The following is a 26,977-nucleotide window of genomic DNA, read 5'->3' as shown; positions in this document are numbered from 1 at the left end:
AGCCGTTCAACCCTTAAGTCCTTCGACTGTAATTCTCTTGTCATCACTCCAGTGCTCCCTTAGCTTTCTGACAAATTGCCTGTTCTCACATCTAAACACCCCCCCCCCCACCCCCCCGTGCGCTGCATATTCCTGCTGCTGAGCGGCACGGGAGAGTGAAAAGGAGAGGGTCGAGGAGGATAGAAAACTGCCTTTCTATTTGTGGCCCGGTGTAATTATGTGGGATAGTTGCTGGCGCAGCAGGGTCTTGGTGTTGGGTGAGTGGATTTCCACCTTCTTTTTCCTCCTCTCAGTCATTGTGAAGCCTCTCAAAACGAGTCGCTGATTTCACTCGGGATGACCTTGCTTAAAACAGGTGCCATTTCAGCTGGGACTGTATAGTATATGATTGACAGACCTCTCTGCAACCTGATTGGATGAATGCACCACTCGTTTGCTGTAAATCTGAAATCTAAAATCTCACAAAACTAATCTGGCAACATTTATTGTGGCTCTGCAATATTTGTTGTTCTTCATTGTGTCGAAACTCCAACCAACCAAAAACTCTCTTTGTCTCAGTTTGACTTCCTTCCCAGCCTACAGAGACTGAAAACACAAGGACACTGTATGGCGGTGGACCCCCAAGGACTCTAGTGACTTTGGCTATACTGTTAGTATAAAGACACAAAATACTGCTTGGTGAAGTAAAAAAATAAAAGTATAAGACCAGTGCTGCTATGTCCACAACTGAAAGGTAAGACTGAGAGAAAGACTGTCTCTCTCTCTCTCTCTCTCTCTTTTTTTTTTTTTGGAGAGACGAGTGATTGTGGGATCACCGGGGTAAGAGCCATTTCTCTCTCTGATTTCTTCTGTGATTTCTGCAGAATTTAGGGGCTCTGTGCAGCACATCTCTGATGCTCAGCTGGGTAACAGTCGGTCTGTCAGTGAGACCTTCATCATCAAGCTTCGGATCTGATTATCCAGCTGTGATAATGAACATCTACACATCTACACTTAAATGAACAGGAATTTGCAAGGCAAATTGCTGACCGGTGAAATGATGAGCACTAAGTGCAGGCGCAACATGAGCATAATGACTCTGCACCATGTGGATGATTCTTTTGTCATTTGCCAAGTGCGCATAATAACCTCTCTTTTGATGATGTTTTGCTAGTCAGTGATCGTGGCATTCACACAGCCGATATGCACACAGCCGAGTCCTGACATGCACACTCAAGAGTCATAAAACGATGTTGCTCATTGTGCATCTGCCACACTGTTGCCACACTGTTTCACCATCCCCCCGCCGCCCTGCAAACTTCCCGCCGGCTGCTGCCGTGCCTCAGACCAACGGGCTGATGGGACTGGATCTGACAGTGGAGGAAGAGCCGGCAACTACAACTCTCTGTGCATAAATATAGAACTGGAGCTTTTTAGTTACAATAACCCAACCAACAGAACACCTTATCGACCGAGGTATGAAATGACCCGAGACGTGCTACGCATACAAATGGCTGCTTCAGATGCGCTGCTCCTGGAAAATTGTAAATTGGCCTCATAGTGTGTTAGAGGCTCACGGCCATTCGAGGGCGCGAAATGAAATTGCGCTGCCTCCGAATGTCCGAATGTACTCCGGCGAAAGACAGAGAGAAAAGACAAAAGAGGGAGAGAGAAAAGTGACTGTTAACAGTCAATTAGCTTCCGCTTGATCAGGAGGTGGTATGAGGGCCACCGTGGGAACTATTATAGCACGGACAGAGAACATTAACCACAATCAGTTTTAATTAAAGACGGACGCTTTTGTATTCCTCTCCATCCGCGGCCGTTCTTCCCTCACTTCTATTCTCCACTCCTTCAAGTGTGATGATCATCTGCAAACCTAAGTTTCAGACCGGACGTGAGCGGACTGATTACACCCAACCGCGCAGAAAAGACGGAAATTCAATTAGCCCTCCATTAGGCATGAAATCGAGAGAATTATGTGTTTCTCCAAATCGGGAAACATCATCACATCATCATATATACAGCATTATTCCAAATACGAGCTACAGAGCTGGAAAGTGGCCAAATAAATGTATGCCTCTTGCTGTTTCTGCATTCAAATTGACATTTTAATGGATTTTTGTTTTTTTTTATGCCACTTTCCGCTTTCAGGAGTGAAATGTAAACTGTTCTCAGTAGCATGCAATTACATTTTTTTTTTTTTTTTTTTTTTTTTTTACAAAGAAGCCTCTCATTTTATCCCCCCTGCTTCCAAGCTCTCATTTCCTCACCTTACCTTAAAACCTTTTAAAGTTGTTTTTTTGAATTACGTTTTCGCTCTTTTTTTCTGGGTCACTCGGCATAACGTGTGGCTGCACTGTGGCTGTATATTGTGTACTGAAGTGGATAAGTTGATAACTGTGTGTACTGCACATGACAGTTTGTATTTCCATGTGTGCACAGCGGGCAGATATAGTTTATGCAGTAAATATGTGCTCGGAATATTGGAGCAGAGCGGAGCTGCAGCTTCACCCTGTTTGATGTCTGAGCGGTCAGATGCCTGCTTGTCCACTGAGCGCACACCTGAGTTTATTCTCCTCTCCAGTGTGTGTCAATGTGAAGGCAGAGGAGCTAACAAAGACCACAAAAATCGACGTCTTCGCAGACATTTCAAGCAGAGATACTTGAGTTGATTTCTAATAAGGTTGTGAAGAAATTTTATGAGGATTATATTTGATCTCAGCATGGGTACATCCTTTCTCTGACACTATTTTAAGCTAATCAGCTCTTAAAAAAGAAAAAAAAAATCTCATGTAGTTTTGCCCTCCTTTCTCCTTCTTTTCCCTGGATTGCAGAAGGTGGCAGACTGCTCCATGTGGCCTGATTATATGCAAGGCTAAGCACAGTTTGACCCACGACTGAAAATAGAACACTCAGGAAGGGAGATGGCTTCATAACTTTTCTTTCACGTGTAATTTTTAGAGGAATGAAACAAAATCTGTTGAGTTTGCCTCCCTGCCGACCCCAAAACCTCACCTGTACTCTGTCAGCAATCTGTCCTCTTTTACTGTCCTGCATAGACGAACTGTACATCAATGAGATTGTTTTAATGCTTCATTAACCGCAGAATACAAAATAAAAAGCGGTATGAAATTAGATGAGTAGGCGGGAGATTTACAGGGAGATACAGACCTCAGGCAGCTCCATCAAAGTTTGAAAAAAGGAATGTAGAGGCTAATTTAGAGCCGATAAATAAAGTATGACCTAACCCTGTGGTTTAAATTAGATCAATACAGAGCCTTTGGCTTCAGCAGCGACATCGCCTCATCAGACAAAGATACCAACTTTAGCCGGTTACTGTCTCTGACAAACAACGAGGTTAGCACTCAAATTCAATTACAAGAAAGAAGTGTAGGCGATCTGACCCTGAAAGTATCTTTTTGTCTCTTTTTTTTTTTTTACTATTACAGGGTTACATCATAACCTTAAAAGCTTATTTTTTGACATGAAAAGATGCTTGAAAAGTGGCTTGCAGCAGGTTTGAACAATTATTTTTATAAATTTGACATTTTACCTCAAATTGCAGATAAGATGTCAGCAGTATGTTTGGGTGTACAGTATTTGACTCAGTGAGTCGTAGGGGCCCGGTAACACGACCTCGTGGAGATGCTTCTTCTCCTGGGGAGTGTCTATAATGAGTTCTGTCAGGCAAGCAGTGAGCAGTGCGTTCCTGCCGAACGCAACCCGAGCAGAGGCAAGGCCCATCTGTCAAGCAGAGACGATAAGCCTGGAGCCATCCAGAAACAAATTGCTCAGGTTCCCCACTGTGAAGCCCTACGAGGCAGCCGGCTACAGGCGGGCAACAGAGATGCCACTGATTCCTGATGCTGCACAGGAAAAAGGGAAATATCACACACATTAATCTATGCAGATGGTGCCGATGGCCAGTCATTACTCTGCTGCAGCAGCAGCTGTACACAGAACCTCAATGTGATGATACACCCCAAAAAGACCAAACAAATGTGGAAAAAAACCCACATTGTTTTGGTTCCTTTGCTTTCAAGCCTTAGGGTGAGCAGCTTTGACAAGTCCCCCACACTTTTGCTAATCGCCTCCCTTTGGTTTACAAAGATAATGACAGCTGTTGGACCTTTCCCTCGAGGTAAAAAAACAAGATGAACTTTCATATCACAGACAGTGTTGGAAAATGATCAAAGGTAAAAGATGACAATTGAAACATCTGTCTGGGAGTCAACATTAGCCCTCCTGTCCATCATCCTTATCAGGACTAGCATTACCAAATTGCAGCGTCATGCTAAAAAAAACAAAAAACAAGACTGAATAAACTAAGGTTGTGTCATGCCCACGCGTATGCAAAATCGTGTCTAGAAATGCGACGGGATTGACAAGAACTCAGATGAGGTTCATTTCCGCAGCAGATTGAGTCATTTGTGGAAGTGGCATTAAGTGCGACATCGTTTTTTACATGAATAAATATCAGGCTGGTCAACCAAGCGTCACGCAGCCATCATGCCAACTGTGACAACTCATTATGAATTGATTAGATATGGTGGGTGAGCCGGGCAGGCTGGATCTTCAAGGGAGAGGGACGACGTGTGCTGCAGAAAGTAAGCAATAGACAGAGGTTGCTTTCTAATTTTAACTCCTCAGCTGATGAGAGGAGCGAGAGATGAAAAACATTCACTCAGATGCTGAGACGCAGACATAAAGGTGGTTATGAGGCATGAAAAGGAGAATGAAGTTGTGGCTCTGTTAAACACAGTGGAACTATCCTCTGCTGAATTCCTCAGCACACAGAGGAGAAAAGCTCTTTACACTTAATGATTCATTTGCAGTTGTAAATAGTGTGAGATTTGTTGGTATTGCAGGCGAGAACATCCTCTTTATTTATGTAAACGAGAACCGCAAACTGCTTTCAGAGAGAATTGTACTGTACATTACTTGTATATTATTACATTCATTGTTATGCAAAAGAGCCTCTGCTAAGCAAGTTGTATTTGCAGCGAGTCAGTAAATTGCCTTCCAGAGATGTTTTTTTCTTTCTTTCCTGCCATCAAATTGCCTGCTGATCATCTAAATCCACCCCACCTGAATTTGTTTTTCCACAAAATGTGTCTTTCCTCACTCATTTCCTCTTTCCAGGTTCTTTGTTTGAGACGTTTCCTATAATACACCTAATTTCAATTTGGCTTTCAGGCATGTGTCTACGGCCAATTAAAACTCTTAATGGAAATATGTACTGGCTATAAAAAGGCAACGCTTTCCTGTTCTTTTTAAGTCCTAGCTGTAGGGCCAAATTTGATTTTTTTTCTACTTTTTAACACATCCACATTGAAGGAAAGTGGGAGACAGTTCTTATATTAGTCGATAAACAGAAATGCAGTTGCATCATAGGAATGAATGCGGTAATAAAAGTCCTCCGGCTGTGAGGGTCAGCAGGGGCAATGCATATATTAGCTCTTATTCTATAATATTGATACAATGACACAGATAAAACACAGTAGCCATTTATAGATAATATAAATTTGATTAATAAAATTCAAACTACTGTCTTTGTTGACTGAAAGCAGACAGGATTTATTGAATGAATTTAACTGCAAGGTGTCCAGCAGGTTAAAAGGTTGGCTGAAGGATGTTCTGATGGTAAAAACCAATTACCCCCAGTTGCTTTTTAAAATGCCCTCGCTCTCAATCAGCAGCGGCCTTGGGAATTGAACTAGCTAATTTTGCCCAACCTGGGCTGTAATTGTTTCAAATCAGCCTCATGCCTCAGCTTCACTGCCAGAATAATTGCTCATGAGCGGGAAGATTAATCTACAGAAGCACATCTGTGGGACTTAATTTACGGGTCGCGGTGCCATGCCTTGTGGATCCATTAGACTCATTTGTTTTTTTTTGTTTTTATTCCTGTACAGCATATGCAGCAAAACAAAAGGTGAAACAATAGTGGGGAAACAAGCAAACTTAATGCTCAATATTTGTACACAGTCACAATCACACAGTTTGCAATGCTGGCGTAGATGCTTGCGAAGATAGTCTGCAATGATTACAGATGCAGACACACAGTGTTCATGAACAGTGTGTGTGTGAGTAGTTTTGATTTGAACATCAGTAGCTCATACACCTGTGAAAAAAACTCATTGTAACTAACCCACTCTTCTCTAAATGATTTGTCTCTTATCACGTCCATGTCTAAACACCTGTTAATGAAGACTTAGACTCAACAAATTCTTGCAAAGGAGGAAAAGTGTCATTGTGTGTCATCGTGTGCCAAACGTCTACCGGCAGCGGCTGAGAAATCAGTGATTGGATTGTGAGCCACTTTTAGGCTGAGAGCGGACAGGCCGCACGACAAGCTCTGAAGAGAAACAGCTGCAAGCTGCAAATTGGAAAGCCTTTGTGAGAAGCTGCTCTGCCCTTTGTTGTCTCCTTCCTCTTCTCTTCAAAGTGTTGGCATGCAGATGTCTCCTCTCATTCCTGATGCGCAATTACAAAGATGCGAGAGCGGCATAAAGGGATGAATCTTCATATGAGGTATTGTACTGCAGGCGGCACACCCGAGCCCGGCAGCTGGCGTGTTTTTAAATAGCAAAACATCACCACAGCAAAGGGTTTAATGCCCTGCTCTCGTGCCGCAGCCGCAGCTTGTGCTTCCAAACCTTCTCCAACATGACACACAGGACAGGATAATGTGGTTGGAAAACAATCAATGCGACCACCAGTGGTGGTGTTATACACCCTCCACTCCAGCTGTAGAGCCCTCCTGCTCTGCCTGGGTGCAGCAAGGACACATGGGACTGAGCAGATAAGGATTCTTATCAGAGCCTGTGCAGGTGTTTGGTGGAGCGAGGCCATAACAGGATTCCTAAGTTACTGCCGGCCGTCAGGATTTCACTCGATGAAAAGAGTGGGAAAAGAAGTGCAGAGCGATGCGCGGGTGGGTGGGTGGGTGGAGGTGAGGTGGGAGTCGTATGTGTGGTGGTGACGGGTGAGCCGCTGGCCAGGGTGTTATAATTGTGAATCCGCTAGAGAGCCACAGTAGCATGTCTTAGACACCTGCTGGTGTGGTGATAAGGAGTGAAAACCAATCACTTCAGCTACCCGGCAGCCCAAACTGGCATCTTGCTGCCTCTCAACTTGCTACTTCTGTATTTCTCTCAAATATAACTGGCTTTCTGTTATAGGTCAGTTCCCTCTGTGGGCTGACACCTTGGGGGGAGGAGGGGTTGAGACGAGAGGAGAGGAGAGGAGAGCAGAGGAGAGGAGAGGAGAGGAGAGGAGAGGAGAGGAGAGGAGAGGAGAGGAGAGGAGAGGGGAGGAGAGGAGAGGAGAGGAGAGGAGAGGAGAGGAGAGGAGAGGAGAGGAGAGGAGAGACCATCAGAGGCAAAGAGAGATGCTCTTTTGTTTACAGTTAGTGAAGGTGGCCTGTCAGCACAATCTTACAAATCTAAAAATGCAAAGCAGTTCGTGGGGCAGAAGTTTTTCATGCCACTACAGTCAAACTAATTTTATCAGAGGTCAAGGACATGCAGTCTGGCTCTGAGTGAGTCCTCAGACTCTCCGGAGAGCGTTTCTCATTAGTGTGATTCCAGCTGAGGATTATAACGCGAATCCTTTGGATAAATCTTTGCTCGTCACGGAGAGACCGTCAGCTGTTGCAGTCAACCAGCGCAGACTCCTGAATTATTCATTTCCTGTTTACAGCAGGCGACAGGTGCTTGACCTCTGTGATGAGTGCCCAGGGTGCCTGAGAGAAGTGGTGACAAGGGAAGGGAATGAGGGGGGGAGGGAAGCCTCGGAGGGACGGCGCCAGAGACGAGGAGGAGGAGGGGAAGAGATTCAGAGGAAACTGCCAATTTGTCAGACTCAGGTGTGTGCTGAGGTCTGGGGTTGGTTTTACTTTTCATGCTTTTAATTTAAATTTTGTGGCAAGGAATAAAGCCTTAACGAGAACGTGAAACGTGAAGCTGCATTGACGGTTTTAAGGGATGAGATGGGGTTGCAGCTCCAATTCTAGGGGTGTAGAAGATAGAGAAAAAAAAATTTACCGTGAAATTACCGTTTCCCAAAATGTTAGGGAGTAACTCTGAGTGGCATAGAGGTTAGGCAGCTCTGCCATGAGCTGCACATCAGCTGAGTGGCATTTACTGTAACCTTTCCCTTGGCTTTTAATAACTGGCGCAGAAACAGCAGAAACACGGATCACTGCGATTCACTGGGGAGCACTAGGAAACGGATATCCCACTGCTCGTGGCTACGCAGAGCCCATAAACACCCTGGGTGGAGCGTGAAGTTGAACACTAACTCGGTTTCAGCTCCAGTGAGGGTCAGCTGTAAGAAAAATTTTAAAACTACATATCAGGGTGACTGCACAAATGAAATGTAAGAGCAGAGAGCAGAAAAGAAGAGAATCATGGCTGAAAGCTGAAGGAATTGGGAGGGAGAGGTAGATAAATAGAGAGACTAGAGGCTGTTGTCACAGATGTTGTCAAAAAAAACACATTCGACCCGTTGGGATTGTTTAGTTTAACACCAATGAAATACCAAACTGAATCACAGGAATTCAATCTGGTTCACTCAGCCTGAACAATAGCCTGTGACACCTGATAGCTTAAGAATAAGCCTCTCATTTGATGTGGACATATTGATGTGGACATCTGCACGAACACACACACTTGCAAGAATGCATGCAAAAGCAAACAGGCTCTCTCCAAAATGAAGAATGGGTTTCACCTTCAGGCAACTGGGGGGAAAGAGACAGACATTTCTCCCCTTCAGCCGACTCCTGCTTGAGACAAAATAACAAACGGCTGAATGATATAGTGAGCTGTCCCCTCTGGTTGCAGAGTGGGAATGGAACCACATCTCTGAGACAGCAGCTACAAATGCCCCATCTCTATAACCAGCCTTTCTTTCTTTCTTTCTTACTCTTGTTCTCTCAGCTGTGCATCCACAGAGACCTTGGCAGATCTCAAAGACAGATTAATCTCGATTGAAAGTTGCTCAAGTGTCTTCAAGCGTCAAAGTATTACCACTTATCGGGGGAGAGTGTGGCGCAGACGAGCCAATGAAAAGATGGAAAATAAGCTGTGGTGTCATTTGGGATGGACGAAAACACCCACAAACCTTCCAATACTGTATAAAGTACACCATACTGGATTGAACCCTCATCATGTGAAATCTTTTAACAGACTTCTTGCCTGTCTGCCAGCAGTGAGCCGTGGACTGCTGCTACTGGAGCTGCATGATTATCACAGTTCTGGCTGCTGAAAGAAACTCTTGCTCTTATGTACTTAAATCATGTGGAACATGATTTTAACCTGGTATGGGAACATCATCTGCTCGCTGTCAACACTGTAAACTGCCCATCTGTCAGGGGTCAATGGAAAGCAGCAGACTGTTCATTGTAGACAAGTACACTTGTAAACTAGTCCTGTACTATATTACGTCATTCAAAAATTGACATATTTTAGGCTTTTCATTGTTTCTCTTTAATTAGGACATTCTCTGTTCCTTTTCATCTGCCATGCCAAGAGATACTCACTTTTCAGGCAACAACCAAACTTGAAAAAATTATACCAATATAAGGAAATAATAAAGATCATGATCATTTTAGTTTGAAGCTGTTGAAAACTTAACTTAATTTTTTTTTTTTTACCTTTAAAACAGTAATGATCAAAATTAGCAATCAAGGTTACAAAAATATCTTTATGTATTATTCATTAAGAGTTTAACATACAAAAAAAAAAAAGTAATCCGATTTAGCAAGGCTGTCTGGGTGTTTTTTGATCAGGTTTGATCGATAGTGACCAAAGTCCTGATTGACGAACAGGCGTTTATGACAATACCTTTTTTTTTTTTTAATTGAGTCAACTTCATATACTCTTATAATTCATATATAAAAACAAAATGGTTGGCAGAAAATAGTGTGTTCATGTTGGAACACTTACTCACTCAAAATTAACCAAAATTCATGATCCCTGATTGTAATACTATAAATATTATTACTAACTGTGATTTCTCTTATTGTGGATGACTCACAGCAGTACATTTACTGCCATGTTTCCCACTCAGGATAATACACTGAGAGGAACACTAAAAAAACCACAACAACAACAACTCCTGTCTGCTCATTTGTATCAGGGGTAAACTTTTTTTAATTCTGCATTATTCAATTCATTGCACATGTAACATATGGTGTTTGTAATGACTAATTAGTGACTCATTTTAGCTAATGTACATTTTAATTGGAACAATTAAATTATAATGCCGTCATCACTACTATGTTATTATCTAAACCAAAATATTTGTAGACATTTTTTGTAATTTATATTGAGGAAATGGTCAGGGTTAGGGTTAGGGTTTGCTGTGCTTTTGATCGAGCCTGTTTATTATCATTTATGTAAATTTAAAACATGTCAACAGGAATAAATGTATCACAAGATGTGAGGTATAGACAGAAGAATCAGCTGACGGTGGTACAACGTGCGTTGGGAAAAAAATCTCTCTGAAGTGTTAGATGAATTTCTCTCATCACTCATTTAAAAAAATGCAACACACACACGTTTCCCGCTCTCTATAAAGCTAATGCAGATGATATAACTTTGGGCCAACTAGAGTTGTGTTGACCTTTGGCTGTTACATACTTTAACCTCGACTGACTGCGTGGGACTCGGCTAACCCACTTTAGTCTGTCTGCTGCTGTCTGCTGAGACAAAGAGGATTTACTGGTAATCTGGCTTTAACAACAGCAGGAGAGTCGACTCTCCACAATAACACTCCAGAGAATAGGACTAATCAAGACATCATGAACATCAAACAGGGAACAATTACCTCTAATAAAATCAATTTTCCTGATTGACTGAGAGAAAGAGAGCTGACAGTTATTTGATTGGCCTTGATTACACTTAAGTGTTTTGTATAAGTTCATGCAGAAGAAAACAATCATGTCAGAAATGTTTTAATTGGCTTGAAGGTGAAAATAAAACCCAGGTATGACCGAATTTAGTCCTTTTTTTTTTTTTTTTTTTTTTGCTGCAGATGAACTCACAGTTTCACTTATGTTCTGACTCGTGTCGACATGCCAGATTTAAAATTTCTCCAAGAACATAAATAAACTGTCAACATTTTGACCCCCAAACTGGAGATACTGACATAAAAGAACAAAAAAAAAACCTCCCCTCTGTTAGCTCCCACCATCACTTTAAACCAGCACATAAGAAGCAGGTCTGAGTACCCAAAAGACAAAAGGGTGCCTGATGAGGTGACAGAAATGGGTTTGATTGTAATGGAAAACAAACATTGGATTTGATTGCAATAATGAGCAAATGGTTTTAACAGGTGGAAGTGTAGCTGGGGAAGTGTACAATTCGCAATCCCTCCTCATTAGTAAGCAAATGAATTCAATCACCTCTCTTTGGTAAGCGGCTTGATAAATCCCTGCAAAGTGGTGTCTGGCTTCAACCGCGGCGAGCAGCTTTAATAGGTGCGGAGCTGTTAATGCATCATTCTCATTGACCGTGCGCTCGCCATTCCTCTAAGATCAGCCCGGACACAATCGTTGGCCTCAAGCAAACAAACCCATGTCAATGAGGTTGGGGCTCCGCAGGGAGCAGTGACAAGCATTTTTTTGTTTTCTTGCAGGGGCCCCAATAGCTTTACAAATGTTATTCGTATGTGCCTCGAGAGGACGGCTGCAGCGTGCTAGTGCTCCAGGGGAGGGTGGAGGAACCCGACGGGAAGGGCGATGCAAATCTGAGCAGGCAAGCTGTGTCTTCCAAAGAGGCTGTAAGAGAGTCAGGACAGCTCTCCTTTGGCCACAAACATCGACAGGATGAGAGATTTCCACCCAGCTCAGAGAAAAGCATTGTACCACCACTACAAGCACCTGCTGCACCTGCTCCTGTGACACATTGTCCAAGACACAGCGGGACGTAGGGTTGTAGGCACCGGTACAAAGACACTAAATGAAAGAGAAAGATCCAGCATGATGACTTGTGGGGAAAAATGGTTCAAATTTAGGCCTAATAGCCCAAAATTGACATAGTCCAGAGCATGTTTCGGTCCAAACGTCGTCTGCCGTGAGTCTCATCATCAACACTCTCTGACATTTGCGGCATCAAAGGACAATCGATATATTTGTTGTGTTAGAGCAGGGACAGAAGTGCAGCATTTGGCATCAGCTTAGACTCAGTCCAACACAGACAGAACTAATCTCTCCATGCCTGGCAACAAATCCACTCCACAGCCATAATCAATTCGTTAGACAGCACATATATACACACACACACACACACGCACACACGCACACACACACACACACACACACACACACACACACACACACACACACACACACACACACACACACACACACACACACACACACACACACACACACACACACGTGTGAGTAAGGCACTGCGATGATTAGCTTGTCCCACTTAATCACTTCCTATTAGAGACACCTGCAAGGTTGCAGCAGTCTTGTGTGATTATGTGTAATCATCGAAATGTCACATTTGAATTATAAGCAGCAAGAGAATACGGGTCGAACCATGATGCACATTTACACCATAGAATTAGTAGGTCTTTCATGCATTAAAAACTATTCATGTAAGCCTCACAAATATATATATATATATATATATATAAAAACATTCACACAAGACTCAAATATAATCTCTCACACATAATTTAGCATATGCTGTGCAGGCGTATAAATACACACAAACACCCACACTGCGATGGGGGGGAGGGGGGACTATCTGCTGTGGATAAAAGACATCCCTTATCAGCTTCTTCATAGAGGAGCTGGGAATGAAGGCATTTACTCAAATGAAAGAGGCAGCTTTTGGAGATAAGCCGAGAGAGACGAGGCCCAACTAAGCTTTCAGATTGGACTGGGCCTACAGGGGGAACAGAGGAGGACGGGAAAAACAGAGACGGAGAGGGAGGATGGATGGCTGGACGGACAGACAGGTGGATGGTTGATGAAGTGATGGGAGAATATTTCAGGCTCTTTTCTTGTGTTGTGTTGTGTTTTTGTGTGAGGCAGATGTGTGCTCACAGAGGAGTGTGTAGCCTTTGTCTGCGATGGAAGTGCTTACATAAAGAGTGTTTAGAGGATGTGGGTGTGAAAGCTATTGTGTTGACCCCGGTATTTAGGCTGTGCGGGCGTGCATGTGCACGTCTCTACCTTCTGTCTATCCCTGTGCTCAGAGCTGGCCCTGTCTGCACAGCGAGCTGGCACATCTTCGCTGCTGCGCTGGGCTGTGAGCTGCGCTAGAATAACCCACTTCAAAGAGACCCATTGTCACGCACTAATGTGGCGAACGACAGCTAGCGCCACAAAAATCAGCACACACCGAGACTGGATATTCCCTCTGAGATGGGGGAGGAGGGGTGGCGTGGGAGGGGATGAGGAGGAACGAGTGAGAGAGAGATGAAGAGAAGGGTTCGTTCACAAACACACTGCTGTGCCAACATTAATCATGTAAACTCTCATAAAATCATTAGCGCTGATCATTCCCAGGCAGGCTCGCTCCACAACGCCTCGGTACAAAAAGAAGCAAGAATGCCAATTCTGTAAGAAATGTGACCTTTGTAGTGTAAACATCACAGAGAAGTGTGACGGCTGAACCAAACATCAGGATTTAGATATGACGTTTAGAGATTGTACATACTCTGAATATTTCATATATAATTACCATTGCATCTACAAAGACTCACTCACTGTATTCAGATACCTGCATTGCATTTTCATCAACTCATTTATGTAAATTCATATACTGTACTCAACTGCACTACAAATTTCTACCACTGATAGCAAGTGTGATTTTTTTTTGCGTGAATAAAAACGCCTACAAGAATTTATGCATTTGTGTTTTTTTATACATTTGATTTATGTGTATAATAAAATGCCAATTTGATTGGGTCCCCGTGCGTGTGTGTGTGCATGTGTGTGTGCGTGTGTGTATATGTGTGCAGGAAATGCTTACTATATATGCATTGGTGATTGCATATTGGGTGTGTGCACAGAAAATGCATACCATATCTTTTGGTAATTGCATTTTGTCAATTGATTTATGTAATTCATTTGCTGTTTTGGTGCAGCGGTTGAGAGCTGAGTTCTACCTTTTGAGTGTAAAAACGTTTTACTTTATGTATTTTAATGAAACTTTTATTTTATAAATTGCTTGAAACCCAAATCCACCCAGTTTTTTTTTTTTCATTTAATTGGTGGTGGTGTGTATATGCATTTACGACAATGATTGGAATTAATTCCCAGCCGCTTTAATTCATTCTGAGTGCGGCGAGCTGTTAAACGCTCATGAGATGGCGTGCGGTACAGGTGGAGGTCAACTTCCCGATGGCGAACACAGAACTGGAGCAAAGACAGCCATTAGAGATGGATCGCTGCATCTTCTGTTTACACTTACCACCATTTACACACTAGCTGCACTCCATCATGTGCGTTGGACTATTGCAAATCGTTGGTCTGGGCACCACGTTCTGATGGCTGGAATTGACTGTAAAATCAATGGCCTTTGTTACCTTCACAGACACTGATCCTGATGCTTGGAGAGCCAGTACAGTTACATAAACAGTCTGGTTTTATGTCGTCCAAACACGCCGAGACAGGACGGAGAATCACAGGAGAGAATCAGAGAGATGCTCCATCTCCTTTTTAGGTTGCATTTCCTTTATATCTCTATCGTCTCTCTTCCTTCACCCGTCTCAGTTTCTAGCTCATTTCCTGTTCCTGTCTGGTCTCTTTTTTTTTTTTTTCGTTGTGTGTCTTTTCATCCTCCAGTCTGTCGGCCTTAAAGGCCCTTAGCTCTTTTCTCACTCATTTAAGTCAAGGTCAGGGCATCAAGTGGACTTGTCACCCACTTCAGATGAAAGCTGCCTCACCTGCCGATGAATTCATGAGCACAGAAGAAAACACACACACACACACACACACACACACACACACACACACACACACACACACACACACACACACACACACACACACACACACACACACACACACACACACACACACACACACACACACACACACAGCACTTGGAGATGATGTGGTGTCGTTTCTCTTCAAGGCCTCCATCTTTAGCCTTAGCACCAAGGGAACGAGAGGCTAAATGGTGAGGTTTTTGGTGCAGAGAGCAGCTTGGGACCATTTCTCATGTTGTCAGCACCCCCGCTGGGGCTCACATATGCCTACAGCTCTCAGCATCCACAAGCCATCGCTTCAGCGGGAGTGCCGATCAAACCCACGCTGTCACTTCAGTGAAATGACTTGAACTGCCACTCAAACACAGGCATTTTCCCCACGGGGGGCTCAGGGCCACAAAGGGGTACATACGAACCATGCATTCAGACGGCGTATGTGCAAAAGCAGCATCATGTAGTTTCTGTCACAATACAAATCGTACTGCTCCAAATTAACAGCCTCGATTACAAAGAGCATACAAGCGTGTGTGTATGCCAAGAAAGAGATCTCATGAATAGATGCGGGTCAAAGAAAGACTAACCTGGAATAATAAATTCATTGACTTGTTCTCTCCGCTCTTTGATGACCTCTAACCTGTCTGAAAGGCGCCTGCAGCTCCGTGTAGACAGGCCTAATTATTGTTACTGTCAGAGTCCACCCACTCACCCTCTATCTAAATATCATTCACACACAAAAACACACTCTAAACCCATTTACATACAAATATGAAATTTCACTTTGATTTATGACACGCTACATCTAGGTACATGTACATTTTCTGTCAGCGATGGTGGATTTTAGTAAAGAGATAAATCAGGAGAAAAGTCCAGCAACTTCTACAAGGTATGTTCACATTTTCAGATCAAGGACTTTGTTCTATTCTGAAGCAGTTCTCCACTGATTTAGCATTGTGTTAGCGTTACTCATGAAAAAACGATGTGTTCTCCAACATAAAACCATGATGTGTTTTCTAAATCAGCGCTCTGCTTAGGTTTTGGCACAAAAATCACTTGGTCAGAGAAAGGTAATGGCTTGGATTAAATGACTCCTTGAACATTGTTGTGCTTTACTACCTTCATCGTCATGGCAACAGTAAACACCGTTTTAAAACCGTGGCTTCCTCCAAACAAGCAAAAACTCTATACACATCATCTGAACCGCGTCACTTCTCCTGGACACCCGACTGTCATACATTATTTGACTACTAGAGATCGTTTAAGATACAAAACACCTACATCATTTAAGGAGGATTGTCTCTTCTTCTTGCATTACCCACAATGCAACGTGACGGCAGACAGTTCAATCAGACACAGGTCTGTTGGCGGCTAACGTAGTCTGGACCTCCCAGCTGACTCAACTCCACACTGGAGGCTGACAATTTTTTGTGAATCCTGTCAGCTTCCTGTGGGATTGGAGTCAATTTCACGATTCATCACAAAAAATAGGTGAGGGGAGTGTGCTGTGAGGGACTCATAATAACAACAGGTCAGTTTTTACAATAAACAATAAATTCCAGTATCAGTATCAGTATCCAGTAACAGTAAACCGTGTGTCAGGCTGACAGAACTTTTGAGCAACTCTTAAGTTTTAAACAAGGTCCTTAGAGATGAGAGTTTTGGTCTTTGGATTAAGGCATTGTACCCTTATAGTACTACTACCAGTGTTCTCGGTACTGCCAACATACTGGTCCAAATGTTAATAAAGAAATAAAGAAATAAAGAAATGTGCAGCAGAATCCAAAGTAATGTATGAAAAAACACAACGCAGAAGCTGGACAGAAGTGGGAGTCATTCGTCCAGGATTGGGACAGCTATTATTTTTAGTCCGTCATCGAATTGGGACGGGTTGGGAGTATATTTGTGGGAGTGGGATTGGAGGTATGTGAAAATCCACTCCCGTGCATCCTCTACCGCACATCCCACATTTTCATTTTCAAACTTTAGTTCTTATGTTTTAAGTCAATTTATGTCCTCATGAAGCTTCTTCTGGAGCCCCGAAAGGCTTTACACAGCTTTTTTCTTTCTGCATATGCAATACTACGCCTGTAAACAGACTTTGCTTTGTTGTTCATCTTTAAACTTAACACAGTCATACAAAAAAATATCAGTGTAAATAATAAATTTGATTTTTACACAGAAGCCTCAAAAGACCAAAGTATGTGTGGTGCGATATAACACACTGTATTATGAGCAGAATGTGTGACTCACACGTGAATAACAGTATTTCAGCACAAAATGACTCCAGGTTGACGATGTACAACATTGCGAGAGCTTCTATGAATAGAATCTGTCTTTAAACTCGCACCTAATGGACTGATCTCTACTGGAAAAGATAAAATAAGATCAAGATTAGTGACTACAGCAAGACAAAAAAAAAAAAAAAAAAAAAGTACGGGAAAAAAAAGAGTTTCAGAGTAATAACATATCCCACTGTTCCTGTTACCTGGAAGCAATGTCAGACCGGCACGTTAAAGTGAAAAAGAGCCGCAAGCCGACATCGACAACTCCATAAAAGTGGGAAAGAACTTCACTCAGGTGGGACAGCATATAAAATGCAGTGAAATTAGAAACAATAAATATGAAATAATATACAATTTGTAGCAGCACTGAACATTTCTGTCACTTTCACTCAAGTTTTTATGGCGATGACGCAGATTAATAGGTGCTGAGGTAATGAAAAATAAAAAAGTCAGTTTAACTACAGATTTGTCATTTCAAGTGAGGTGTTTGTTGAGCTAATAGAGAGGGTTATTTGTCTTCCCTGTGTGCATGTGTGTGTGAGTGTGTGTGTGAGAGAGATAGAAGGCAGAGGTGGGCTGAACAGGAGCTGGAGAGCTGCCACCTTCATCCCTCTGGTCCATGAGGGATGAATGAAAAGACAGGAGGCTGGGGAGATCCATCCATCATGATGTCTCATTGCCTCATGCTTTGCTTCGACACACACACACACACACACACACACACACACACACACACACACACACACACACACACACACACACACACACACACACACACACACACACACACACACACACACACACACGCACTCACTCACTCGAGCGCACACACTCAGTCCAGACAGAAGCCCACAGCTGCTTTAACCAAAACGACACAGACTATTAGCAAAAACGCACACTCTGGTGGAAGAACTTGTTTGTTTAAGTGACTGATGGTCTGAGAACGGGGCAGTTGTGTAGTTGGTGGGAAGTGGACCAAAGACTTTAGTCTAACAGTGATGCCTTTTCATTAACCTCCTCATTTACACCCCCTACACCCGTGCAACCACTTCAAACAGACGTGTTATTGCTGCCTGCTGCTCGGGAACCCCTCCAGCCTCTGCACGTTTAAACTGAAACCAAAGGCTAGTGGACATCTCAAGGTCAAGGACTGCAAGTAAGACGACTAATTAAACTGGGATTTGGCCTGAAATTGTGGAAATATATCATCAGTAGAGTAATAAACAAGCCTTCTTCTTTTTTTTTTTTTTTTTTTTTTTAAAGAGTTATTACTTATTTTCCATTAATCTCCCTCAGCTCTTTCTTCAGGGTGTGGCCAGCCCTCACTGAGTGGTCGCAGACTGTAATCCTAGCCTCACGTAATTACCCCTGATCAAGCTTGGGACCCTGTTTAGCGCAGATTAGCCCTGCTTCCCATGCATTCCCACCCCCCACCCACCTCAGATCCTCCAGATAAAAAAAAAAAAAAAAAAGAAAAAAAAATGAGTGGAAGAGGAAGAATGGCACCCACTCCCATAGGGGCAGGCCTCTAATCAGCCCTCCCACAACCTGTCCCCAGCCTGGATGGAGGGTTAGACACAGTGAGGCCCCCACCAGGTTTGTCGTTCTTCAACTCTTCTGGGCATTTCTGCATATAGGAACAGAGCTCTGGCTCTCAGAAAGCGACAACATGGTGAATAATAATGTCCATCCTCCAATAAAGAATATTATCTGGAATAGAGAAGAAGCTACCGCAGCCACACAGCTCCCCAGCAACCCCCCCAAATGGCTTCTAAGACGACATAATGACCAAGATGAAATCAGTACAGGACAAAGGCCTGAGTAGTTAGGGCTCCATTCGACAGAAGAGCGACTCTTCATGAGCTGACTAAAATGGCGAGAGGGACAGAAGATGGCATTTCACCTCAACACCGGAGGCTTTGGTGCCTGGTGTGCATCATTCGTCACTGGTTGGGGGGGGGGGGATTAAGAGGTTGTGTTTTCGGAGGAGAAGTAAATATCTGGAGAAATGCTAATGTGGCATCCATTTGCATGAGTCATTTGCCCACCGAAGCCATTTTAAGAACACCGAGATCTTAAAGCACCACGCAATCTCACTTTTGGTGAGATCCATCACATCCAGAGGTCTGGTATGTCTGTCGTATACAAACAATACATTCAAGTCAGTAGGCAAGACTATAAGCTTCTTTTGGATCTTTGAACACCGTATCTTTTTCACTTTCACTTTACGTTTTCAATTTGTCTCCGGAATTGAAGGAAGGTCTAAAAGCTTTAACCAACCAGAAAATCACTGATATATATGAAGAGTTGCATTTTGGCGGGATAAAGGTTTGAGCCGTGGACATAAATCAGTGTTCCGTGTAAAATACAGGAGCAGAGCAGGTCCATTAGTTATCCCTCCGCTCGGCCCACACAAAAGAAAAATACACATTTATTCCCTAATGTAGAGATGATATGGAGTTAATTATGCAAATGAAGTGGAGAATTCCCCTGTTCTGGATTCACACCCAGTTTTTACACTTACAGTTATGCCAGTGTCAAATTCAATCAAAAATAGCCATTTGAATTTTTTTTTTATTATTCCTTAAAAAGTCTGAAAAATTAAATAATTTCTTTTCAACCTCTATACTTTAATAGGTCAAGGCAAGGTGATCAAGGAAAGGCAAGGTGATCAAATTCATATATAAAAAGCAAATGAACAACTGGTTGTCTAAAGCCTCACTGGGAAGTCTAAAAAATAAATGTTAATGCTTTAGAAGCATATGACTATATTATCAAGAAAAAAAAAAAAAAATCCAAGAAAAAAAATAAATAAAATCCTTTAGAGACGCTCTTCACAGTGAGCGTGTAATATGCATCAAAACTGGTTTACAAGTATCCGGTAAATTTTTTTTTATATATTTCAAGAAAGCGTATTTATTTATTTGGCCGCTGCTTGATTGAAAGGGCACATTTCCATATAAATCTATATTAAAACAGTTGCGATGCTTTTCGACTTTCAAAGGGAGCAAACCCCAGCATAAATATATTCTGCCGTTGAGGTGCACTTTATTTTTTTTTCGATAAAAAGAACCAACTTCCAACCACGGACGGAGAGGAATAAGGAAGCTGAGGTGCCGGTAACTCCGCACAAGTAAGGGCGCACACATTTGTTTTTTGGGGGGATCCATCTGGAGCTTCAGATAACTTGATGCAGAGACGATTACGCAGGTATGTGGACGATTATGTTGGAACAAGTGAGGCTAATTTATAAATTGAATGATAAAATAGTCACTTTGAATGTTCAAATTCCGTCCCAGATTAATGACTGAATATTCTGTATTTTTAATATCTTGACAGCGACTTTTAGTGAGCCTGATCTGCTCAGGAACGTGTTTTTATGGTGCCTATAACATTTAGACAAATTTATAACCAATAGTTCCGCTGCAATATTTCATCCACATGGACGTATTGGTCGTGATATTTCTCCTGTCTTTCATAAATTTGTCATAGGGATTGCTTACTCAGCGCAGCCACGTTATCAGCGGTAAAGAGTGGAGTATAACTGAAGGTGTTCTAACACTTACCGATCAGCATCGTGCCTCCAGGACCGTATCCGCGTGTCTCCAGCTCGGCGTGTCACCTCGCGTAAAGACGGTAAAATTTTACGCACTTTTATCCCCAGAGAGAGAGAGAGAGAGAGGACGTGCACGACGCGCAGGTGCGAACCGGAGGCGTCTTGTGTAGTTGTGAAGAGCCTTGAGATCTGCTGGAGCCGATTCTATATTGGACTTCTTCCCTTCTTGTCTCTGTAATGACAACTACTTCTTTGTTGCACTGTATCCTTTTCCCCCGTCTTTGGTGACCAATCCCCGAGAAATCTCAGATCCTATTGATGCGCGTTCTCCTCAGTTAAAATCCTCTTGCTCATGCTGCTGCTCCGCTTGGCCTGAAGGAGGCGAGGAATGGGGCTGGATGTAATTGCCTGTTCCTTCTCTCTCTCTCTCTCTCTCTCTCTAGCTCTCTCAGAGTCCTCTCTCCTTGTCATCCCTTCCTCCCTGTAGTCCTAGCTCTGTCTCTCTCTCTCTCTCTCTCTCTCTCTCTCTCTCTCTCTCTCTCTGACTGAGCTCCTTTGAACTTTGACAGGACTGCACAGACAGGAAAATTAGCTGCTATTTTTCTTTTAAGTCTTCATACCTGTACAACTTGGCAAAGCATTTGCCTTCTTGTCAAACTTGCTGCTTTACAGGTCACCAGTGGTAGCTTATACATGTTTCAATATCCAAAGAATGAAAGCAAAAGAGCAAAACCAGGAGGCACTGAGGTCTGGGTGGCAAAAGCATGACAAGTGCACTGTAAACATAAGAGGGAGAGAAAATAATATTTTCGGAGACAGGTTTCCATTCAGCTCTCATAAGTATGATTGGTGTGCACTTGTCAAGGCAGCTGCCTCGTGTGTGTGCGACATTGTGTGAGTGAGAGTGACGTGAGAGCGACTGCAAGTGATGGTTTCTCGCAGCACATCTCTCTTGCCAGTCTGCTCCTCCTTTGTATCTCTTCTTGCCGATGCATCATTTGGTGAAGCTGACACATATTCTGGCTCGTATTAAATTTCTGTTTGTTCAAATGGTGTGTGTGTGTGTGTGTGTGTGTGTGTGTGTGTGTGTGTGTGTGTGTGTGTGTGTGTGTGTGTGTGTGTGTGTGTGTGTGTATGGAGGCATAGATCGTGGGTTGAAGAGCCTTGGTGCAATGCTAAGCTGTCCTGGAGCTATGCCAAAGCACATCTCCCAGGGTGCTATCAGGAACTTAATTACAGCATTAAATTGCTCCCTCACCGCCTCTCCTGTGCTCTAAGTTCACTTCCCCTTCTTTCCCCTTTTCCCCCCCTTCCTGCTCTCTCTCTCTCTCTCTCTCTCTCTCTCTCTCTCTCTCTCTCTCTCTCTCTGCCACCTCTCCTCTAACTGTGTATCCATCTACACTTCTTGCGCCTCTTCCTCCCTCTCACTCTCTGCTGTTATTTATTGTTCCACTTTTTCCATTTTCTTACATTTGCTGGTTTGGCAGAAATCCCTGCTGCGGTCATGTCATCATTGCGGGAGAAGGCCTTCAAATGTGCTCCAATTATTCCTGACATCCATTGTGCAACTGGAAAATAATAAAAGGTTCATCGCCTGTCTCTATTGTCCATTTAAACGGTCTAATTTAACACCTGCATATCCCTAATCTATACGCTGCTCCTTTTATCAGCCTGTTTGTTATGGTGGAGTTATTGCCGTTCCTCAGAGTAACACTGTAAAGTGGAGCACGGCAGCAGGGAGCGCTTGTAGTGATATGATTGCTGATGGAGAGTTCCTTTTTAAACATGAAATATTGCCTCTGACAGAGTGTTACGTGAAGTGTGAGCAACCTTTCTCCTCCGATCCAGGTTTCTGTTCCTCGCCGTTCACAGAGGCAGCGGTGGACCCAGAAACGCTCCCTTGGGGCAGATTGGAGGACACGGGGGCAGCTGGGCTGTCCTGCTGCCTCATGCCAACCGTCGGCCTGCGGGCTGGCATGCCAGAGCCGGGGCTAATTAGAAACACGGGAATGACTCCAAGATTTACATCAGTCAGCCGCCACCAAGATGATTTGTTCTGGCCTATTTGTTCTATACATGTTAAAAGATGGACGCTCCGCTGGAAAAGCAATACATGGTTACACTTCTCAGTGGAGATGTTAAAGGTTATGTTGGCACTTCAGAACTGAATATTTTACAACATTGTGTCACAGAAATTAAATTTTGTAGGAGTACTTTACAGAAAATACGCTTTAAGCTGAAAATAATGCTGCTTGGTTACATGTTTTATCAATATAACGAGTACATTTTCTTCAGAAATATTTGTGTAATTGTTCATGTGTGAGATAAGACATTGTTCTTCAGACATGTCTCATGTCATGTCCCAACTAAAGACAAACAAAGTGTAAGTCCTCAACTTCTGTTTCGAGTCCTGAAGAAGTCACTGGGAGCCACTCATGAAATTAGGATACCAAAATGGTTAATACTTTGTTAATACATTTCTATTTATAAATGTTAAATAGTTGAAGGAAATTGAAAAGAATAAGTAAAAATCTAGCACTGTGTCACTTTTTTCAGATTTATACATTTACAACAGTGGTTAAATATAACTAAAACTCAAGTATTTACTACAGAAAATAAACTAAAACAAATGCATCAAATATTGATTAAATTTGTAATGAGACAGATCTAAATACCAAATGTAGCCTACTGAATTAAGTATTTAGTTTATCAACTTGTATATCATAAAATATTGATAATAATGGCAGTTTAACTAATGTCTATAACCCTTTGCTCTGCTGTATAATTCAGTTGATTGACTGTTGAGCTTTTAAAGACTTGGAGATCGTGGTCTTTGAGAAAGAGGCCATCTCCACAATGGCTGCGGTGGTCCCTTTTAAGGTTGGCTACAATTTATGTGCAGTAATCTGACAAAATTGGAGAAATTTGTCATTTAAAAGGTACCCTACGGAGTTTTCTTGTAAACAAATAAAATCTTTAAGTTCCAGCAAACATGTCAAATGAATTGGCTGCTGTCATGTTGATTCATTGTATCAATTTGCAGTTGAATTGCTGCACCTCGTTATATAACATGCATTTTAGTGTTTGTTTCCTGGTGGGGCATCGGGACGATTTCATGTCAGCCGAATTTAAAGACCAAAGTCCAAGTGAAGTCACGAGTCATCTGTGTTAAAGCTGAGTCGCCATCTTTTAAGATTTTATCAAGCCCAGTCTAAAGCCATCAGATTGATGACTCGAGTTTAACAAATGTCCAAGTAATGTGACACGACTCCACACCTCTGATTTACAGTGCTGGTAGAGTGACCTTTACTGTATTTGACTTGACTGACTAACAAGAGTCACAAGTTTAAATTTAGCTCACCTCACTTGTTATGTTTACTTTTAAATTAAGGGTAAATTTTTTCTGGATTTCCAAAAAAAAAGACAAATTAACCTTTACATCCGCTAATGTTATGCAAATATAAGGAGTTAGGTGCATCGTGATGAACAGTGACATTAAATCGGGTCGGGTGCAGGCAGGTGCTATTAAACGACAGAAGTAACAGTCTGTCTTTGGTGGCAGCTATGGCGATAAGCAGTGTACAGCTGTGGTTTTGGATTTCACCACTTCTAAGAGATCCAAACAGTGTAATCTGTGGCCGTTGACACCTATGAGCCTGTTCCATTAACCCCGCCTACCCTTTTCTCGTGGAACAAACTGCTGCTGAATCATGGGAAATGCGCCACTAACTGTGCTCCACTTGTGATATTTTCCCTGGAATTTTGCCAAAGACACGCAGTTTCTTCAGTGCGTAATAATGCATCAATGAGCCACAGGCACAATTACTTCAGTTAGCAATATCAACAGAACTGAACTTTATTAAAAATACAAATACTTTTAATTATTATCTAAAGGAGAACAGGCTGTTTTGAGGTAAAAGTCAATCAACCTTTATTTGCCTGCCAAACCTCAAACTACAGAGGTCTCTTCAGTGGAGCAAAGGCTCATATCATGTTTAAAGCAGTATATTTCTCTTTTTCCATTGGCCTTGTCTTTTTACACAAACGTTTCCACAACGGTTAAGTATACAAACTTATTTCAAACTTTCGCTCTTTTATGTGCGAACTGAAAAGGCACATAAGACGAGGTGACTGGAAATGCACTTTAAAGAGTTCATTTTGCTCGGATGAAATGAAAAAACGACTGCAACACTTCTGAGTTGAACAGAACAGCTGTTCTTCAAAATTATATTGTTCACACTAATGAGATAAATGCGAGACGGCGATAATTTGACTCAATTTGTCTCGGTTAAAAATATATGACATATCACAATCCTTTTTTAGGACCAGTGTTCGCCTTCCTCATTTCACGTTGCCATGCTGTGCATACTGTACGGGCAGATACAAATATCCCCAACATCACTGTTTGTCTCTGTGAGTGGGAGACGGTGGATCTGCATGAATCTGCTGGACTTTGTTAATACTAATGATATTTACTGAGTTGCTGAGAGCCAGGTATCTATGGTGATAAGTGACGGACCCTGGAGAGAAGAGAAGGTCAAGCTGTCACACTTGGGCCTAATGAAATTGTGTTGTCTGTCCATAACGGGGTTCTTTTCACTACTTTTCTGCTCTGCTTAAAGCTAAAGATAATCAGCCTCTGTTGACTGAGTGATTGAAAGAGTGATTTGAAAGTACCGAGCAGGAAGGAGTCCACATGTTTGTTTGTTTCCATGTAAGACAAAATACAGTTAAATGATTATATGAAGGCAAAAAAATACGTTTGCATGGAGAAAGTGGACGTAATGCTGGATTTCAATGTCAAAACATGTTTCAGTGAAAGATTTCCGATAAATGTGATATATGTGCAAAAACCCAATATCACAGCAAAACGGGAAATAGCGACGCTTTGGCCTGCCTAGGCGTGACAGTTACACATTTTCCTGTGGTGGACGAAAACTAAATGTGACTTACAGGAAAATGAACCTTATAACTAAAGCACGTGGTTGGGGTTATAAAATAAGCACATGGTTGTGGTTAGAAAACAAAAAAACAACTCAACAAAAACTTTATCACCTGGATTCAAACCTCATCATCCAGCATGTCGGTGACTAATGACACCAAGTCACCCCTCCTGTCCACCTAATACCACGAAAAGATGTCCTTTATTGCCTCTGTTGCAGGACCTTGGTCATATGATCTCGCGTCACATGGCATTTACATAAGTTTCACGCTTCCAGAATGTGTAACTCACGCCTACACAGGCCAAAGCGTGACTATTTCACATTTTGCCGTGATACTGGGTTGGCAAAAACAGTGACCGTGCATTGTTGTTTGTTTACAGTATACTGTACACATGATTTGGAGGATGGAAAGGTAGAAGCTCCAGAAGAGGTGAGCGGCTCATAATTATCATGCAGTGTGTGCGAGCGCTGTAGCGTGCCGGCACTGTCACTGCGGTGGACCCGGGTCGATTCGGGGGTGGGTGGGTGTTGAAGACGGGTGGGAGCAACTGACGGTGGGCGATGGGTGATCAAGACCTGATGGAGGAGGGGGGGTAAAAGATGAAGCGTGAAATATGGAGATATAGCTGCTGTCACCTCTGAGGATGACAGCGGGGTAGCGCGCCGTGCAAGCTTAATACCATGTGACATCTGTTTAGCGGTGGCATCAGGGCACATCTACAACATCCTCTCTTCTCCACATTCAGCCCACATATTCCAACTTGCATTAGGCGTTAGCAGATGGCAGCAAACCCCCAGAAAGGCTCTCTCTCTGGTGCTGATGTGGAGTTCAGCAATAGCTTGTCCTCTCAGGAGAAGCCTGATCAATACCTGTCGATGCGTGACAGCCTCGTAATGTCCACCTTTTTCTTTTCCAACATGTGGCGGGACTGGGATGAGTGACACAGCTGTTTTTGATGAGTCGATGTGTACGAGTCTATGAGAGCATGAGAATGGCAGTTTGGGAATGTGGTTTACTGAACACATACCAGTCTTTCAGGTTAATGGACATAATGCATAGAGCTGCAGCGACATCATTGTGTAATTTACTCTACAGATCACAATATTTGTACATATTCGCCATAAATACGAACAAATATTCAACAGCCCGCTGCTGCTTTATCATACTGGAGCTCGTGACAAATGCAAATAGGTTTGAAAATTGTGTTTTCTGATTGAAAATCACATGCCAGGACGAAATGAGTGACAGGCTAATT

General features: G+C 42.7%; 1 protein-coding gene across 3 annotated transcripts in view; it reads right to left on the bottom strand.

The window, feature by feature from the left end:
• Positions 1-26,977, bottom strand: part of znf385c (zinc finger protein 385C) — a 118,002-nt gene that overhangs the window by 25,739 nt on the left and 65,286 nt on the right. The window contains exon 1 of one of the 3 annotated variants that reach the window (XM_069709091.1): positions 20,789-21,201. The exons of the other annotated variants lie outside the window; for them this stretch is intronic. Coding sequence (XP_069565192.1) covers positions 20,789-20,798 — 10 coding nt within the window. The 5' untranslated portion in view covers positions 20,799-21,201. Of the gene's footprint in view, positions 1-20,788; positions 21,202-26,977 lie in introns of those variants that run through there. 3 annotated transcript variants of the gene reach the window in all.

This window comes from Brachyistius frenatus, unplaced genomic scaffold (assembly GCF_029030835.1).
Source record: "Brachyistius frenatus isolate BFR_SWC_R1_liver_20210118 unplaced genomic scaffold, ASM2903083v1 Contig_80, whole genome shotgun sequence".
NCBI lineage: Eukaryota > Metazoa > Chordata > Actinopteri > Embiotocidae > Brachyistius > Brachyistius frenatus.
This window is presented reverse-complemented; position numbering and strand designations above follow the sequence as displayed.